General features: G+C 44.9%; 1 protein-coding gene across 1 annotated transcript in view; it reads left to right on the forward strand.

Moving 5' to 3' along the window:
• The window catches only part of BFSP2 (beaded filament structural protein 2), a 67,768-nt gene that overhangs the window by 30,680 nt on the left and 18,136 nt on the right, over positions 1–18,952 (forward strand). Inside the window, exons 2-4 of the mRNA XM_019726034.2 lie at positions 5,293–5,375; positions 10,589–10,745; positions 11,761–11,922. Of these exons, the coding sequence (XP_019581593.2) occupies positions 5,293–5,375; positions 10,589–10,745; positions 11,761–11,922 (402 nt within the window). The remainder of the gene's footprint in view (positions 1–5,292; positions 5,376–10,588; positions 10,746–11,760; positions 11,923–18,952) is intronic.

Consider the following 18,952-nt stretch of genomic DNA (forward strand, 5'->3'; position numbering starts at 1 on the left):
TAGTTGCTGATTCCCCTACAACCAGCACAGAGCCTGGCACAGAGGAAAACCATAATCAGATGCTGAAGAAATGAAGGCAAGAATGAGTGAGTGGATGAATACAAAAGCTCCCCAGAGGAAGCCATGTTTCAATGAGCATTGAAGTGGGGTAGGGTGTCTCAGGTGGTAGGACTGGAGTGTGCGGTGGTAAAACCAGGTGTTCTAGATACAGGCAATGACACGGGCCAGGACACGGAGGAGCTCCAGGAGCAGTCCGGAGGTGACACGAACAGGACTGGACGTAAGTCAGTGTGATGCAGGGTTCTCCAAGTCCAGTGTGCCCTCTACGCCTTCTTAAAGGTCGTTAAAACAGATTGTTGGGCCCCACCTCCGGAGATTCTGACCCAGCCATCTAAGGGAAGATCTGAGAATTTGCATTGCTGACAAGTTTTCAAGTGGTGCTGCTGCAGCTGCTCCAAGGAGCACACTTTGAGAACCGCTGGTACAAGGTGTGCTAGGGGAGCCGTTACGTGGAGCTGCAGGGGAAGACAGCTCCAGGGGAGTGAACTGAGGCAGCTGCGTGCACACTGAGAGCACTTTGAGCAGTGCTCAGCCCCTCCCTTTCCCCTTCCCACCCATCCCTCTCAGAAGAAACCCCAAGCCTACATGACCTTGGGCTGCCCGTTCTCCTGTACTCAAGCCTGCTGTTCTCCTCAGCTGCATTTTATGCGTTGAAGAAGTCTCTTGTTTCTCGCTCCAGTAAAAGTTTGGTAATCCTTTTAAAATACTGCTGAGGAGATAGGCCCTGAGTCCTCTCCCCTCAAGACCACCTAATGTCACATAGCAATTCACACTAATGCTTCTGTGACAAACAGTGTCTCTATTTAACAAGAGACCTGGCATTAAGTCATGTCACCTTGGTGGTAGGGGCTCTGGCTCTGTTTGGACACAAGGACAGAGAGGAGGAGAGGTCTTCCTCTGCTGGCCTTCCCAGCATGCCGTGTGCTAACTGCCAGCCTGCCTGTCCGCCCACCCACGGTTTGGTTTGGTTTGGTTTGATTTTGTTAGCATTTTCATAGCCAGCAGGGAAGATAACTCTTTATCTTCATGATGAAGCCCAAATAGACATCAAGAGTCCTGAGGCCTATGTTACAAGAAAAAGAAAGAAAATAACGCTCCACAACAGTCTCTCTTGATTCAGATGTGCCTTTAGTTTCCAAAGCTGAGGACAAAAACATGCACACTTTCGAGTCATGTTGACTTGGTTTGACATTCTGGCTCTGCCACTTTCCAGTTGTGTTGTTTGGGGCAACTTACTTAATCTCTCTGAGCCTCGGCATTCTCATCTGTAAAATGGGTGTGTTGATAATCAGCATCAGAGGGGTGCCAGGAGCATTTAGTGAAGTCATGAGGGTTAAGTATTTAGTAGAGTGCGGGGCCATCAGTGACTGTCTAACAATCTGCTCTCCGTGAATAAAACAGTGTTTGCCAATCTCCCTGGTGCAAATACTCTCACCATGGCTGACATCAAGCTAACAACCTGATGTCACTGAATGAAGGGTTGAGCACACCATTATACAGTGTTTCCACCATCCAGATACAATAGAAACCACCTCAAGGGCCCAGCTAACAGTCACACAGGGTAAACCAATCAGGAAGCAATGAATATTTATGACTTTGGTATTTTGGGCATTTATTACCTGTGTCTTTTAGTATAATTTATTTGTAAGTTCACATAATTATAATTTTCATGATGACTGTGTTTAACAACCAGCTCACAAAACTCCTGGGATATTTAATAGTCTGCTCTCACAAGCCATTACCAGACAGTCCTAGCACATGGGCTGGGTACATCTGTAGACGGTCAGTCAATATGACTTCCCTTACCTCTTCCTTTCCTATCCTCAGCCCCAGAGAGGATTTCATGACAATTTTCCAGGTAGAAACAAAGATGTTCCCTGGTCCACTGTAGGCTCCAAGTGTTACTTTTGGCCTTGGCCACACCCCATTCTTCAGCCTGTGCTAAATCTCACCAAGGTCCAGCCCTTGTCATGCCACCTGACTGGCTCTTTCCTACCACTCACTCCAGAGCCACCACTCACACCAGAGAGAACATAGCCTCTGCTGGGCTGAAGCGCCTGCAGGAGAACAGTGAAGGGCTCTCTGTGGCTGTATTGTGGACTGGCAGGTTATTTCAGGATCCCATTCGTGAAAGAAATGGGGAAACCTGGCCTGCCAACTGCACTTTGGCAAGTCAGGGCCTATAATTAGCTTCTGCTTAAAGCTTGAATAAACCCCTGGTTGTTACTGAACAACAGTAAAGCAGGAAGTCTGCAGCTTCCCTGAGCCCTAGTGCCGCACGAGCAGCCTAGGACAGGCATTTGGACAGAAGTGTCCTGTCTGCTGGGCAACATCCAAATTATCTCAGACGGTGCTGCTGTTCTCAACCCCAAGTGAGAATGGAGGAGCAAGGACGCTGAGCAGCCAGCCCCTCCCCTGGGCTCACCTTCAGCAGTCTGCATTTCCTGCCTGACTCCTTCACGGATTGCTCAGGCAGCCCCTTATCTATGGAGCTTGCAATCCACTGGGGAAATGTAACAAATTCACACACGCAGTACTAAAGGCTGCAAGGAAGTATATCCAAATGCTGGCGGTGTTTATACCGGACAGCAAGACGCAGGGCGATTGCATTTTTCAGCCATCTGTCTGCTTTTCCAGAATTGTATGACTCTAAACATGGCACAAATATATTCCACACACACCCCAGAGTCTTTTGTCTTATTTTGTACTTTTTCTGTCCATCCCCTGGGTCTAAGTTTAAAAAGCGAAACCAAAACGAAGCTACGCCAAGTGAAGCATTTAAGCTTCAGGGTCCCTCACTCACACACACTCCTTTGCATTAGTCATTTTTTTTGTACTTTTTCTTAAAGACAGTCTCCCGGATTCTATAAGCTCCAGGCCCACATCTGCCTGCATCTGTCCCGACATGGCCACCTGGTCTAGAGCTCTTTGGAAGCCATCTTCTCCACCACGGTAGTTTCTGAGTCCACAGTTTGCTATGATTTGGGGTCCTGCGCTGGGTGGAATATATGCCCTGGGCATCACTGTGAGAAACTGAGCAGTGCCATTGCCTCGAGCTTCAAATCATCATTTGGGAAATGGCGTCCGTGAGACTCGAAGACTGGAAGGGCTGCTGAACAGGGGCTGCAGCGTGTAGGGGAGCATGGAGACAGAGATCAACAAGAGTAGCCAAAGCCAGTCCTCAGGGAAGCCTCATGTAGCCAGAGCCCTAGGATGAACTATAGTCAACGACATTAACTGTATCTTCGTATTTTCTGTATTCTTTTTTCATTAGTGTCAAGTGTACAAAACCATGTAATAATTGGCATCTGGGGCCTCACTGACAGGGACACTGCCCCTGCAGGGCTGGCTAAACCACTGGCCTGTGAGCACACCTTTGACATGCAAACCAGCCAATCCTGAGTGCATGACGCTACCTGCCTTCCCTCTCTGGCTCTCACATTCTTGGAGGAATCTTCCTCTCCCCTAATCACCCCAGGGATGGGTGCCAGACAGCTAGGGACCACCCCTATAACCCCGAGACCACTGAAATTATTCAAGCTATTCAATCCTGGCTGCTTGACCTGCCTCTCCCATTCCTTCCCATGAAAACCACAATAAAGCCTTTGCCCACTCTTTCCCCTGCCCTTTCTGCTTCCTGAGCAGCCCTGCTGCTTCCCCATGTGGCCCTGCGTGGTCTAGCTGCCCCTTCCTCCTGAGAACTATGAGTAACAGTCTTGTCAATATCAGTCATCTCCTGATCTGCTGGCCTCACCATACCTGAATAAAAACTAAATCCTAGGTAAATTGTAAGACACCCTTCTGAGGGGCTTCCGGAAAATGACCTCCAGACCTGAGACAGGGAAGGTTGGTCACAGCATTCATTCATGTATGCGTTCATTCACCAAGTATTGATGGATGTCTACCACAAGCCAGGCCTTGGAGATGCAGCAATGAGCAAGGAGCTGTCCGTGGGGAAGAGACATCTCAACACAGTGGGATGAGAGCTCTGTCAGGGAAACTGAGGAAGTCCAGGAGTGGGTCAGGTCCCAGCTACTGGGGAGATAAGTGATTGTGTTCCCCCCGGCGCCAGTAGGGTCATCTTAGGTTTTTTCATTTCTTTGAATTTCCCACTAGCAATCTAATCTCTCGGTGCCAGCCTGGCCCTGGGGCACACTGGGGAGCAGGCAAAAATAGTGTCTCTCCGTCTGAGTTTTTTCTCACTCCCTCTCTGACATCTGGGGCCTGAAGTCCTCCTCCTACTCAATAAAGAACATGCAACTCATTCATTTGCAAGTGCAACAGGCTGATAATAACTTAAAACAGTGAATGGCATCCTCCTTTTAAAGGAGCATTCCTTCTATCCCTATCCCCCAAACAAGCCACACGTTTTACACGCACACATATATACATAATACATGTGTGTGTATATATATTTACATACATATATATATATATATATATACACACACACACACACACATATATGCAGTTTCATAGGTCCAGGAGAGAACCACACACCCCCAGCCCCACCTGTGGGGGACCCAGAAGGGTTTACGGAGTCAACTTTGAAAAACCACTCTTCAAGGCTCCATGAAACCCCTGAACAGTATGTACAATGTTTATGTTTACATGTATATTTTGATTGAAGGTGGATGAACTTCTAGAGCTACAATGTCCAATATAGTAGTCACTGGCCTCATGTGGCAATTTAAATTTAAATTAAGTTTAAATAACATTACATTTTCAGTTCCTCAACACAGTTGCAGTGTTGAGGGGCCACCTGTAGCTACCACATTGGACAGTGTAGATATAGAACAGTTCCATCATCACAGAACATTCTCTTGGGCAGCAATGATCTAGAGATTTCAGCAGCTTTTCAAAAGCATCAGTGACCAGAAAATGTTCAGAGCCACAAAGTCAAGCAGGTGCAACTTCGTTTAAGGAGCCAGAAACTTCTCTGGGGGGTTGAAAGCTCCTCATAGCAACAGAGGCTATGAACAGTCTGCCTTTGAGGGATCTTTTCGCTCCAAAAACCCAACTCTAAAAACTCTTAAAAGACATGCAGATTATATGCTTCATTGTTTATCTTCTCCCTCCTTTTACAGAGGGACACTTGGATTCTAAAAATATCTGCTGTAAGAAAGGTGCTTGTTCCTCCTAGTCCAGAGCCCTGTAACCAGCGCAAGTCAGGGCAGGAAGCACGGAAGACATCCCAGTGACCTTGTTTCCTTTGCTGTGTGATTGTTGCAGGTGGGCGAGGCAGTCCTGGAAAATGCCCGGCTCAGGCTTCACACAGAGAATATCCAGGCGGATGCAGATGACTTTAAAGAGAGGTAATGCTCTGCCGGTGAAGGGACAGTCCCTCCCCACCCCCAGACTCCTGTCCTGGAGACTGCAGCATTCACCTCCAGCCACTCGGAAAGCTGGGGTGGGATAACAGAGGCCCTGGGAAAATCCAGAGCCACAATCACCTGGCTCAAACCCTCCTTGTCGACACAAACTAGGCTCCAAGGGCTCAGAGATTTTGCCTGAGGTTACTTGGTTTAGAGCAGGAGTTCTCAAATCTAGTGTGGTTCAGAATCACCGGCGTTGGGGGGCGGCTTGTAGAAAGCACAGGTTGTTCTGCCCCACCCTCAGAGGTTTTGACTCAAGCTCTAGAGAGGGGCCTAAACTTGCATTTCTAACAAGTTCCTGATGATGCTGACCCTCCTGGGACCACACTTGGAGAGCTACTTGTTTAGAGCAAGGCTTCTCAGTCGCGGGGCTGCATGTGAGAATGCCCTAGGCACTTAATAATGCTAGCACACAGCCCCATGTACGAGTTAAACCAGAGTCCCTGGGAGTGGGGCCCAGGCCTCAGCATCTGTAAAGCTCACCAGTCATGAGAGCCATCTTTCACATCTAGTACAGTGTTTCCTAAACACTGTAGCTCTGGAGAGGGCACCTACATTGCTGATGAAGATTATTGTAACTGTATAAGGATAAACATTTTATTTTTAATAGTTACGTATTTATTTTTATAGTCACCTTCTATGTATGTCCCGTGAACTGTTTTTCCACTATAGTACTATCATTTATAGTAGCAATTGAAAATTTATTTACTATAAAGGGCTTTTAAAGTTTATTGATTTAAGAATTATTTTTTAAGTAGATAAATTTAAGGAAAAATATAAAGTAAATGATGTGGGAGATAAGCATTCAGGGCAAAATCATGAAGGCAACTGAGGTCTGGGAAATGCTGAGTCTAATAGAGAAGTAAAATGAAGGAGACCCTTTTCAGGATGAACACAGTGGTTTTGAGAATATTCTGTGGGGCAGATGTCCTGGGTACTGGGCAATTGGATGGGTGATGGGATTGTTGTTTAAGGGAACATGTTCCTAAATTAGGAAAGAGAAAGAGGAAAGACATATAGTTGGGAGTCTTTGGGAAAGACCATTTTCCCACTGTCATTACCGTCTTCCCACTGTCATTCTTATCTTAGGATAAGAATGTGTATTGTGTTGAAAAGGAGAATCTCTACCCTCTCCTCAGACCCTGAGTCATTTCCTTGCTCGAAGACCAAGCTTCTCCATCTGCTAAAAGGATCTCCACTAGTGGCCACTCTGGAGTCAAGGAGACTCTCTACCAGTCAGGGTTGCTCTCTTGCCCAGAACTGTGCTAGCCACGGTCACAGTAGCACAGAGAAATGACACCATCATCCAGCCACTGACAGCTTACTGCGTAATTAAAGATAGATGCCAACGGACATGAAACCATTTGTACGAAATGTAAGGGAGAATTTAAATGTGAAATTAAGGCAGGACCTGACTACAGTTTCTTTCATTCATTCATTCATTCATTTATTCACTTATACATTCATTCATTCATACATGCCTTCATCCAGCGAGTCAACAGAGTAGAATGTAAACTCACTGAAAGCCGGGGCTTGATCTACTTTGTTCCCCATTGTTTCACCAGGACCTATAACAGCACCAGGGACATAGCAAATAGATGCTCAACAAATATTTGTGGAATGAATGAATTCAACAAATGTTTGAATGTTTGCCAGGCCCTTTGCCAGGTGCAGGAATGAAGTGAACCAGACCTCAAAGAGCTCATAGTTTAGTGGCAAAGACAGGAGTGAACAGACAATAGCTTTACAGAGCAGTTGTACCTTCACTGAGACGATCACATATGAAGTGGGGACATTTAGTCTGGCCAGGAAGACTTGACAAAAGATGCCTGATTTGGGTCCTAAACTCATGTAGGAGTTGACCTGACAAATAAAGGAGGCATGGCTTTCCAGGCAGAGGGGGCAGTATGTGCAAAGGCAGGAGGACATGAGAAAGCATGGTGCCAGTAACTTGTTATAACTGGGGCATGTGGAATAAATGAAGGAGAGCAACCAATGCAGATTGAAAACCAGGGAGAGACCAAATCCTGGAGGACCATGTCAGTCATACCAAAGAGCTTAGAGATTGTCTGAAAGCAGAGGAATTTCCATAAAAGGATTTGAGTAGGGTCATCATGACCAAATTTTAGCTTTAAAGGAAGCTTTGTATTGGTGGAGAGGAAAAGTGGGGCAAATGAGCAAGAAACAGTGGGACTGGACCCGTGGAAGGACAGAGTCTGTATTGAGACCGTGATTGGAAAGTATGGTGCTATTAGATCACTGAAGGGCTAGAGGATGACACGTCAGGTGTCTGAGCAGAGGAGTGACTAGATGTGGTTAAGGATGTCACTCTCTTGGCCTGGGAAGACAACAGGAGTCTGTTATAGTTCACGGTGAACATAAGGATGGGTCGAAGAAATAATCAGCAGGATTTGACAATTGTCTACATATACAGCCTGAAAAGAGAAAGCAAAGGTAAGTTCCAGATTTAAAACTTGGGTAATTGAGAAGACTTGCAGTTCTACTGACAAATAAAAATAAAAAAATTAAAATGGGGAAAGAAAGCTTGCCTAAAATTCAGGGGTAAATAATGAGTTTAGTTTTGAGCCAGCTGCATCGAGCTGATCGTGGAGGCTCCAAGCAGAAATGATGGGATGCCATTGAAGAAGTTGGGCCAGAGTGGCTTGCAGGTCAAGATGAGACAATCGGTGTCATGAGCACAGAGATGCTCACTGAAGACTTCAAAATGGAGGGGGGAGGAGAAAAAGTGTCACAAGAGAAAGCCAAAAGCTTCAGAACAGCCTTGAGGATTTCACAGATATGTTTCAAATCCTTAGAGGACTTCCAACAAAATGGTCTGTAGGACACCTAAGACCACCCATAATGCCGAATGGATCATATCCTGGGTGGGACCAGTCTCCCTGGAATGGGGAGCAAAACAGGACGTCAGAGGCCCAAGGGGGACTCTTCCAACTTGGATCAACAGGGACCAACCCCAGTCATATCGGTGGATTTTCATTTCAGCTGGAAGGACGGGACTTGTTTCCCGAAGAACTAAATGTGAATAAGAATACAATCCTTCATAAAGAATACATTTGGATGAAAAGTAAATCCAACAGAGAAAAGTACAGAAAGATGCTTCAGAAACCAGCTCCCGAGTGCTGATTCAAAGGTACAGGTCCAACTCCGAGGGAAGTCTCTGGTGGTATGTCAGAGGACTCTATCCTTAGTTCCTTCATGTACTATTTTTAACTGCAAGGTACATGAAAGCAGAAGAGAAATGACAGAAGACACAAAGGCAAGAGGGGAAGAGTAGAAAGACAGAGTCAGGATTCAAAATGATCCCAACACATTGGAACAATGGGCCAGTGAAACTGAAAGAGGATAAATATGAATTCCTACTTTGGGGTTCAAATACCAGGTGCACCCAGAGAGGGCAGGGAAATTGGGTTTAAAGCAACTCTTGTGAAAAATGTCAGCAGTTCCAGTTTACCGGAGACCCAGATTAGTCAGCAGCAAATACAGCTGGTCAAAGTCAAATAAACAAACATACAAACAAACAAAAACCCACAAGGCAAATCCTAGGGTTCATGATGAATAAAAGGGCCTAGACAAAGGAGCAGACAGTCCCATGGGACTCTGAACTGATCAGGCAACAAACATCTGGAGTTTTGCATTCCATTCTCTGTATCACATCTTAAGAAGCACATAAGACCGATTAGAGCATTTATAATCATTCCACAGTATATCTGAAGCCGGGAGCTGGATGCTGAGAATAGAAAGATGAAAAGGTCATAGTCCCTGCCCTCAATGATGAGGGATGCGGAAACCAATTTATACAAACAATAGAGGAAGGAAATGGGAATGTGTAACTTGAGAAACAAAAGGCTTGGAGGGGTGGAGGTGGGCAGAGTGGAATGAGACAGTAACATAAGAGACAGTCTTAATTATTTGTAGGACTGCCAGAAGGAAGGATTAGACCAACTTGGGGCATTCCAACTTTTATAGGAATGGAAGTTTATGCTCTTGAAGAAAGAAATTTGCAATAATTAGAGCTATCCAGAAATGGAATGGTGGCCTTGAGAGGTAATGAGTTCCCCATCACTGGAAGTATTTGAGCAGAGGCTACATGATCAACTGTCAAGAATGCTATCAAGGGATTGTCACTGGGTAGGAGTTTGAATAGTTGAATGCTAAAGTCCCTTATAATTCTAAGACCCTAAGATGCTTTCTATAATGAGAGGCGTGAGATTTCTCTCTTCTGTGGCTAGATGAAGGTAAACTGAAATTGGGCTGATCGATGCCACTGGATGGAAGGCCATGGAAGGAAAAGAGTGGCACAGCAAGGAGACTGTTGGGTAGTTTTAAGAAAGAAGGCTCTGTTGCAAACTAGAGATTCAAAGAACTCAGAATGTCACATGTTTCAGACTTGTGTTCATGTGTATGCACACATGTATGCATGTGTGTTATTGCATCAGCTGTATTTCACATAAGGACATTTAAAATATAAATCCAGCTTTCCCATTTCTCCCAAAGAGAACTGACATACCCCTTCCCACACAGCAGTAAAGGGGAGGAGCTGAGCAGCAGCGCCCCTGCAGGTGAAGTATGAGCTGTCACATGAGCCTCAATCCCCACCTCTCCCTGCTGCCCAGACCTGGCCTTGTCCGTCATCTACATTGGCAGCTTGGCCTCTGGTGGCATTTGGGTTGGCAGCATCGGTCCTGAAATTTCACTTGGGCTCTTTGGAGACAGAAACCATGTTCTTCATTTGGGAATCACTAGCACATAGCCTGGTACGTGACAGATTCTCAGTAATGTTTGTTAAAGCATCCTCAGGTGAAAAGGATGACACATCAGAATACTGATGACAATGCCAGATTCCCTTACCTGGGTCTGAACTCCTGGAGAAAGTTTCCCTAGAGCTCTGTGCTTCCGGAGCCCCCTGAGGCTGGCACCCGATTAAGCCAGGTTATAAGAAGTTGGCTGCAATCATTTTCATTTTAATAAATCAACATGTGATAATTGCATTAACAGTGCCCTCGAAGCTGCTGAAACAGTAACATTTCACATTCATTGTCTAGCACCCAATTGGCCTCTTGGTCGCATTTATAATCTGATTCTTGTTTCTCTTGGGTTGCCCAGCTGAGCTCATTAAGTTCTTTTATCTGCAGATATGAAAGTGAGCAGCCATTTCGAAAGGCAGCGGAAGAGGAAATTAACTCTCTATATAAAGTCATCGATGAAGCTAATTTGACAAAAATAGATCTGGAGAGTCAAATAGAAAGCCTGAAAGAAGAACTTGGCTTTCTGTCAAAAAGCTATGAAGAGGTAGGTGGGGGCTGGGGTGACACTGGGTTGACTGCAAGATAGGAGACCCTCTGCTGTCCGGCCGAGCTTCAAAACATAGGTGATGGTAGCTCATCTCAGCCTCTCCACGATATTACTTGCTCTGCAGGGAAACTGCCAGTGAAACGCTTTCAGTCCTTGTAGTGAGTCAGCCCTTGTAGGGAGTCTCAAACTCAAGTGGCTTCACCACCAGGCTGGGATGTGGACAGGGAGGCAGCAGGTCCAAGCAATAGTGAGTGATGACCCCTGCGTGCAACTGAAGCGAGCATCTCAGACCTCAAGACGCTTCATTTCAGATCTTTGTTTTCAACACTGTATAGGGCAAACAAAATAACTCTGAGGGTAGAGCCAGGCTGTGGTTTACACATACTCATCAATGGGATTAGGTGAGATTGTTGAGTGTCAGGACTAAGGGGACACCCCGCCAGGGTGATAGGGTCCGGTTTCCCGCAGAACTGCAGATTGTAAACCACCTCCCACAGGCCACTGTCTGATCCAAGATCTAAAGTGCTTACAGTTGAAAAAGTCAACACCCACTTAACAATGCTCCTGTCAGGAAGTTCCTTCTTTTCTCCAAACTGAAGCTAACCAGGAACCAATTAAGCCCACTTCCTCCTGTTCTGAGCGCTGGAGTTGTTCACCATTCTCCAGCTGTAACTCTTCAGAGACTCCCAAGTTATCTTTAAATCTCTTCCAGCCTACTCTGACTTTATGAAACTCGTAAATTTCATCTTGCTGTTGCAGCTGACTCTGTTCGTGTTACTTATTGATTTTGATTGTTGCTTTGGGCCTGGGCCTGTGAAGACCAGCGTGAGCAATGCATCCTGGGACAAGAGATCATGGTGCCCATGCTGGGAAGAGTATCGGGGCCTTTGCCAGACTCTGGGAAGTCCCATGTTTGGCAATAGCAGGATGAGAAGCGGAAGTATTGCCCACAGAACTGGGCTTCTGCTGCCTAGAATTCCACGTGTTTTCTTTTCCCGTGTCGTTTTTTCAGGACGTGAAAGTGCTGTATAAACAGTTGGCAGTGTCTGAGCTGGAACAAGTGGATGTTCCCATCGGCACTAGTCTGGATGACATCCTTGAGACGATCAGAATTCACTGGGAGAGAGATGTCGAAAAGAACCGGGTGGAAGCAGGGGCCTTGCTCCAAGTCAAGGTGAGCGGTAGGACCCACGTCCTCCACTCTGCCCTGTGCAGAAGGAGGCCATGCAAAGGGGAGAAGCAGTAAACGTGCAAAAGGAAGAGATGCAGCTGTTTCAGTCTCATGAGATGTAAATGAAATGCAAATTCAAAGAATAGCTTTCTGTTTACCTGTCTAAAAATCAGAAAATGTTTAAAATGGTAATACTAATAATGCCAACAAGTATGTGGAGAAGGAGGTTCTCCCCTATATTATTGGGGAGCACTAGTATAGTCCCTTTGTAAAGGATTTGGTGATATGTATCAAGAGTCTTAAAATGCCTCTACCTACCTACCAGTTGACTAATCTGAACACTATGCTAAAGAAATCATTGAAAAATACAAGCAAAGTTTACGTCTAAGTATATTCACTGATATATTCCTTGTAAGAGTGAAAAAGTTTGGGGGAGAAAACACATTAATGTTTAATAATAGGAGAAAGACTAACCTAACCATGCAATGAAATATCAGGCCGTTATAAGAAAAGATATTTATGAAACGTTTATAGCAACATGGGGAAATGCTCATGCAATAAGGTAAAACGGGGAGCGGCGGGGAGAGAGTACAGAATGGTATATACCGGGGGCCAACAAACTATTTCTGTAAAGGACAAGATAGTACATAGTTATGCTTCTAGTCCAAGTGGTTTCTGTTGCAATACTCATGTCTGCCACTGTCGTGTGAAAGCTGCCACAGACAATAGGTAACAAATGAGCATGGCTGTGTTTCAGTAAATCTGTTTGTACAGAAACAGGAGCTGGGCTGGATTTGGCCTGCGGGCTGCAGTTTGCCAAGCGCTGGTGCGTACATTAAGGTAAAGCATTCAAAGAAGTTAGGCATCAAGAAAACGCTAGGACGAAAACACTAAAATGTTCATCGTGTTAGCAGTGATTGTCTGTGAGTGATGGACCTATATTTGACACTTTGAAATGTTTTTTCTTGTTTTTGAGTATTTAAGTTTTCCTTGAGTAGTATGAGTTCTATTCATGGAGGAAAGGAATTTTTTATCAAACTTCATAAACAATGAAAGAGTTAAACAGAAATAGAATTGTTTGTTCTTCCCTTCTCCATCACCCACCCATGTTTCACGCTGGAGTTTTGAGGCAGAGGATGAAAAGAGCAGAAGAGGAGGGAAAGCATGAAGGAAGTGTACAAAATAAGTCAGCTGTTTGAGACGAGGCAAGAGGGCTGCTCCTGCGTCCTCGGTTACCACTGAGGGGCTCTCAATCCTGGCTGCACAGCAGAATTATTTCAGAGCATTTTCAAACATGCCCACACCCAGACCCCAGCCAAGACCAATTAAATCAGAAGGAGAGGGCCTTTGTGGACTTCTAAGCTCTCTGGGTGATTCTAATACACAACCGGGGTTGACAACCAGGAGAGTTTATAAAAGCTACCAAAAGAAAACCAGGGGAACCTTTTCTGTTCTTTCTTCTCTGAGCCCCAACTCAATCCCCTGCCTCCCGAGTATCCACAGGTACCTTCCTAGCAGTGTCTTCCTCAGTTCAGGACACCCCAATGTTCTCCAGCCCAGAAAACGTCTTTCACTCCCCCACCGCCTACCCCCTTGCAACAGCTTCCTTTCTTTCTAACCTTCAATTCCTTGGGCCAGATCACAACAAACACTTTTTATGGCACATAGTGCCTAGAAGTCCCCAAAATGTAGCCCCCCACTCCAACCTAGTGAGAGGCGGAACAACGCAGAAGGAAGGTGAAACCAAACCATAGATTTGATTTTGGTCCATTGCTGCTTTTGTAGTAGAATCATGATTATTTATAATTAATGACCCTAGAAACCATCCAATCCCACTCCCTCACTTTACAGGAGAAAGAATGGAGACTCAGAAAGGGCAGTGGTTCTGAGGTCACACGGAAGGTTGATATGTAGCCCTGTCATTTAGCTCTCCCAACGCTCGGTCCAGGGACTTTTACCTCTGCATCAGGCTGTCATTTCTCCTTGGCTCTGTTCCCAAAGCGAAATCTTGTTGGCCCAGCAGTGTGAACCTTGCTTCTGTCTCAACACTCCTGGGGTGTACACCACACTGTACTGATTATTTCTTTGGAAAAGGGGGAGGGGCATTATAATTAACAGGAACAAATCCTAAATCGTGTGAAAAAGAAAGAAAACCTGGTCATCATTATTCACCCTTCACCCTCTTGAGAATCATCACCAGCCCAACAATAACTCAAACATTAATTCTGAGCAGACTCATTAGTGTCTTTTTTAATAGAGTAATCTGAAAGCTACATCTCAGAGAAAACAGACAGTACTTGTTTGAGTTTGGCCAATGCTGCCTGGGTCTCTTGAAGAGAGGCGGGGCTCAGAAAATATTTGCAGAATGAGTGAATTCCTCTGGTCATCAACAGATCAGAACTGAGAGCCAGAAGTCCTCCAATAAATAGTTTTGTCAGCTGCAGTCATGCCCTCGGGGGCTGACATTTGCCCATTCTGAGCACCTCTTTTCAGTTTCTTGGTGGCAAAGCATAAATGTGAAATGGCTTAGCACACACTGCTTTCAAATGCTTTTGCAGAGAGAATACAAACATGTATTTAGTTACCTTTCAGCTCAAGGAGGCTGAAAATTAATAGACGTGATTAATTTATGTCTTTATTTAGGTTCCCCCAGAAACTGATCCTGAGACAAATATTGAAGTGGAGGTGGTTTTATTTGGAAGTTGGGGTGGAGGGGAACACAAAAATACCAGTAAAGGAGGTGCAGAGAAGGGAACCAACAAAGAATGTGTTATCCAACCAGCTACCACTGTGGGAGACTAGAGCGAGTGTACCCCACCGGGGTTCTGGGAAACAGTACAAGATACAAGAGAGGGGAAGTCAAGAAAGCTGGGGTAATATTACCATCTCCCATCAGTCCTCTGCCATCTGGTAGCAGAGGGACATTTCAAAGACTTCAGAGAAAGCTCTTAGGCACGGTGCAGAATCTGAGACTGCAAAGGAAGCTGGGGAGAATTGACATGTTAAGGCCTGAGGTATAAAGGTGGATGTCATCAGCATCTGCTACCTTTCATCTGCCAAATCTTCTTGGTTTTTTTCTATTGAGGTAAAATTGGTATATGACATTATATAAGTTTCAGGTTTAAAATGTTATAATTTGACATCTGTATATAAGACAAACTGATCACCATCAAAAGTCTAGTTACTTTCCATCACCACACATTAGACCTCTTCACTCATGTTTGCCCACCCCCTGGCCCCCTTCCTTTCTGGTAACTACCAATCTGTTCTCTGTAGCTATGGGATTGGTTTTGTTTATTTATTTGCGTAGGTTTGTTTTGTTTTTTGTACTTTTTGGTTCCATATACGTGAAATCATATGGTATTTGTCTTTCTCCATCTGATTTATTTCACATAGCATAATACTCGGACCCTAGAGGGTTCATCTATGTTGTCCCAAATGGCAAGATTTCATTCTTTTTATGGCTGAGTAATATTCCATTTTATATGTGTACCAAATCTTCTTTATCCATTTGTCTGTCAATGAACACTTAGGTTGTTTCCATATCTTTGCAATTGTAAACAATGCTGCAATGAACATATGGATGCATGTATCTTTTCAAATTAGTGTTTTTGTATTCTTCGGATAAATACTCAGAAGTGGAAGGGCTGGATCATGGTAGCGTTAGTCTTAATTTTTTGAGGAACCTCCATACTGTTTGCCATAAATCTTTTTATTTATTTTTAGTTAGTAAAAGCTTATAAAGAGGTTCTGGTCAGGTTCTCTCCAGCCAGTGTTATGGACATCAGGAACCTCCGTGGTCCAGGGTTTGGAGCTCTCGAGTTGTGTGATTCAGTGTTGGGGAGGATCAGGCTGGTCCAGAGAATGTCTGGAGGGTCTTAAAGTCTGGCTCTTCCTTTTCTGTTTGTCATGGTTACCCAACTCAGGGTATGTGGGATGCTTCAGGAACCTCAGATGACATGCTATCCCACTCTCCAGACCTCCTGGTTAGAATGGAATCCATTCCTCAATCTCCAACAGACTTTAAAAAGGTCGCCTTGAGGAAAACTGCAGGGTCGCTCTCATTCACCTGTTTCCTAGATTCATATGCTGATGTGTTTCCATTCTGTAGAGTGACAAAGTCCTGGATGCAAGCATGTTCTACCCTGACCTTAACCAAATTAAGATCTCTCACTGCTCTTCTTCCATAAAACTTTAGTGGAACTTACGGGTACACGGAAATCACCCCTTCAGTCATTGCTTAAAGACCTAAAATTCAAAAATGAATCGGATAACCCCGTGAGGGGTTGATCAGACCTTCGGCATCTTTTCTGCTGGTCCAATTCTCACAGCAGCCTCAAAAGCAGGAACTATTGTTATTGGAGGGAGCGAGGAAGGAAGGGGATGAAAACAGAGGCGAATTTCTCAGCAGCCAGGCTACTTCCACTAATTTTTTTCTGTGACAGATGCAACCATTTCAAAGGTCCTTTATCATCAACAGGAAAATGATGTTCTGGATGGCCAAAATGACACTTTCAAGAATACTACGCAGTTACTGCCTTTCATGTCAGTGTCAGTCCATTATGATAAATATAATCAAATGTTCCTTCCAACTGACCTTTTCCTTACAATGTGGGATCCTCCTGGAAACAGGGCCACCCTGCAAGCTAAGGGATTCCCAAGTTTCTGAACAAAGCTGCTTAGGAATCAAAAGATTGACCTTTCCCACTTCATTTTGCCCACTGGTGGGATTGGAAGCCCTCCCGCTAAGGTAACAAGGTATATTCATTTTCTATTGCTTTGTAACCAGTGACTGCAAACTTAGTGACTTAAAACAACATACACTGATTATCTCACAATTTCCGTGGTCAGGAATCCAGGCGTCCTGTGCTTAGGGTCTCACTAGGCTGCAGTCACGGTATCAGCCAGGCTGCATTCTCGTCTTCTGAGTTCATTCAGTTTGTTGGCACAATTCAGTTCCTTGCAGTTACAGGCCTGAGGCCCTCAGCTCCGAGAGCCTGACACTCTCCATAGGCAGCTCACAACATGGCTGTATGCTCCTCCAGGCCAGCAGAAGAGCTCCACCCTTTTAAAGCTTTAATCCAATTAAGTCAGCCCTACCCAGGATATTCTCCCTTTTGGTCAACTCATAATTAATTGATTTGGGACCTTAATTACATCTACAAAATCCCCTCACCCTTGTCATACAATGTAACCTAATCAGGGGCATAACACCTGGAGGCAGAGATCCTAGCGGTCACCTCAGATTCCTGCCCACTACACCAGGCCACCCACTACAGCAGCAGAGAACTACGGAAGACTACAAACCTCACACCTCCTGCCATCTCGCCTCTTCTGCCAGATGGACAGCTCTGCTTTCAACCTGCCTCCTCCAGGGAAGTCCAGGTCCTCTCTGCCTCGTCCAATCTCTTAGCCTAGGCCTTTGTTTCCTTGCTCTAAACCTGGCCTGCAGTCAGCTTCCAGCAAGGAAGGTTCTGTTTTCTCTTCTTAACCTCCTCCCTAGGGTCTTCCTTCCCTGGGAAGGGCTCCACACCCTCATTCCCAAAAGCTCATCTCTGTCCCTCATTCACTGCAGCTGGATGATGTGTGCAATAACCAAAGGCTTGTTCAATTACCAGGACAAACTAGCGTGGTGGGGTGGGAGGTACGGACGAGAGAGAACTCAGCACCCTTTTAATAGTCCCTCGGGGCCAAGAACTCCATAACATAGACGGCTCCCCTGCTATCTGCTTTGACCACAGATCAGACCACTTACCTCGGATCAGTGTAAGGTGGTTGTGCTCAGGAACTTTATCTGAGCTGTAAGCATCAGGCCTTCAGCAATCAGGGTAACCGCTCGTGGAGACAGTTAAGAATGAAGAGAGGTGAACAGATGGAAATGAATTGTGAGGTTTCTGGTTATTGATAGTCTTTGAGCTGCAAGAGACATTAGAGACTAATGAGAGCAGTGCCCTCTAATAGACATTTCTGCAATGATGGAAATGTTCTATAATCAGTGCAGCAATCCAATATGATAGCTGCTGGCCACGTGTGGTTATTGAACATTTGCAATGTACCTGGTACAACTGAGAAAATACATTTTTTAAATTTAATTTTTATTAATTTTTAATTAAAAAGCTACGTGTGGCTAGTGGCTACCGTATTGGACAGCATACGTCTAGCTCTACCTAGAGGAGACTAGAAATCTTGGATAACATGTCCCCTTGTCATCCATATTCACCAACAAATACTAGCCCTGGAAGGGCAAACATTTTATATAGGCAGTTGCTGTGTCTGTGCCTTTTCTTTGTTTGCTTGTACCAAGAACCATCAATATTTTCTAGGATATATAAAATTGGATTAAAATGGATTTGGGCTATTCCACTGAGGTCACTCGCTCCGGGCTACAAAATGGCCAAATGTGATATTGCCATGACAGCTAACTGGGAGAGTTCCTCTCAGGGAGAATAGAGAGAGTGGAACCCCTGAGAGCATCTGTAGTGATGAGTTGGCTATAAGTCCCAGTCGCTCTTCAGTGAATAAGCCATGGTTTATTTGTTGTGTTCACAGCCAGCACTGAAGGGGAGTCACCTAGCATCTCTGTAGCTCACAGTATGTCACAGAGTGAGCTTTGCAGAAGAGCTCCAGCTTGCTTTTCTTTCTTTTTTTTATTTACTTTTATTTTATTTAAGTATTTTTAACGTATAATACCTTCACTTGGTTTAAAATTCAAACTGCACAAAATGACATACAGTGAAAAGTCATCCAACTCATGTCCCAGGTACCCAGTTCTTTTCTATGGGGTCAATCGATATTATCCTTTTCTTAGGTGTCATTTCAGAGACATTTTATACACATACGAGTACAAGGTCATATGTATATACGTAGTTGCTCTCTCTCTTTATACAAATCGTTCAGAACATACTGCTTTTCAGCTGTACCCAGGGCACAGCAAACTATGGCCCACAAGCCAAATCTGCCTCACTGCCTGTTTTTTGCAAGTTTTATTGGAACCCAGCCATGCTCAGTCATTTACATGTTGTCTCTGGCTGCA

Source organism: Rhinolophus sinicus, linkage group LG10 (assembly GCF_036562045.2).
Source record: "Rhinolophus sinicus isolate RSC01 linkage group LG10, ASM3656204v1, whole genome shotgun sequence".
NCBI classification, from domain to species: domain Eukaryota; kingdom Metazoa; phylum Chordata; class Mammalia; order Chiroptera; family Rhinolophidae; genus Rhinolophus; species Rhinolophus sinicus.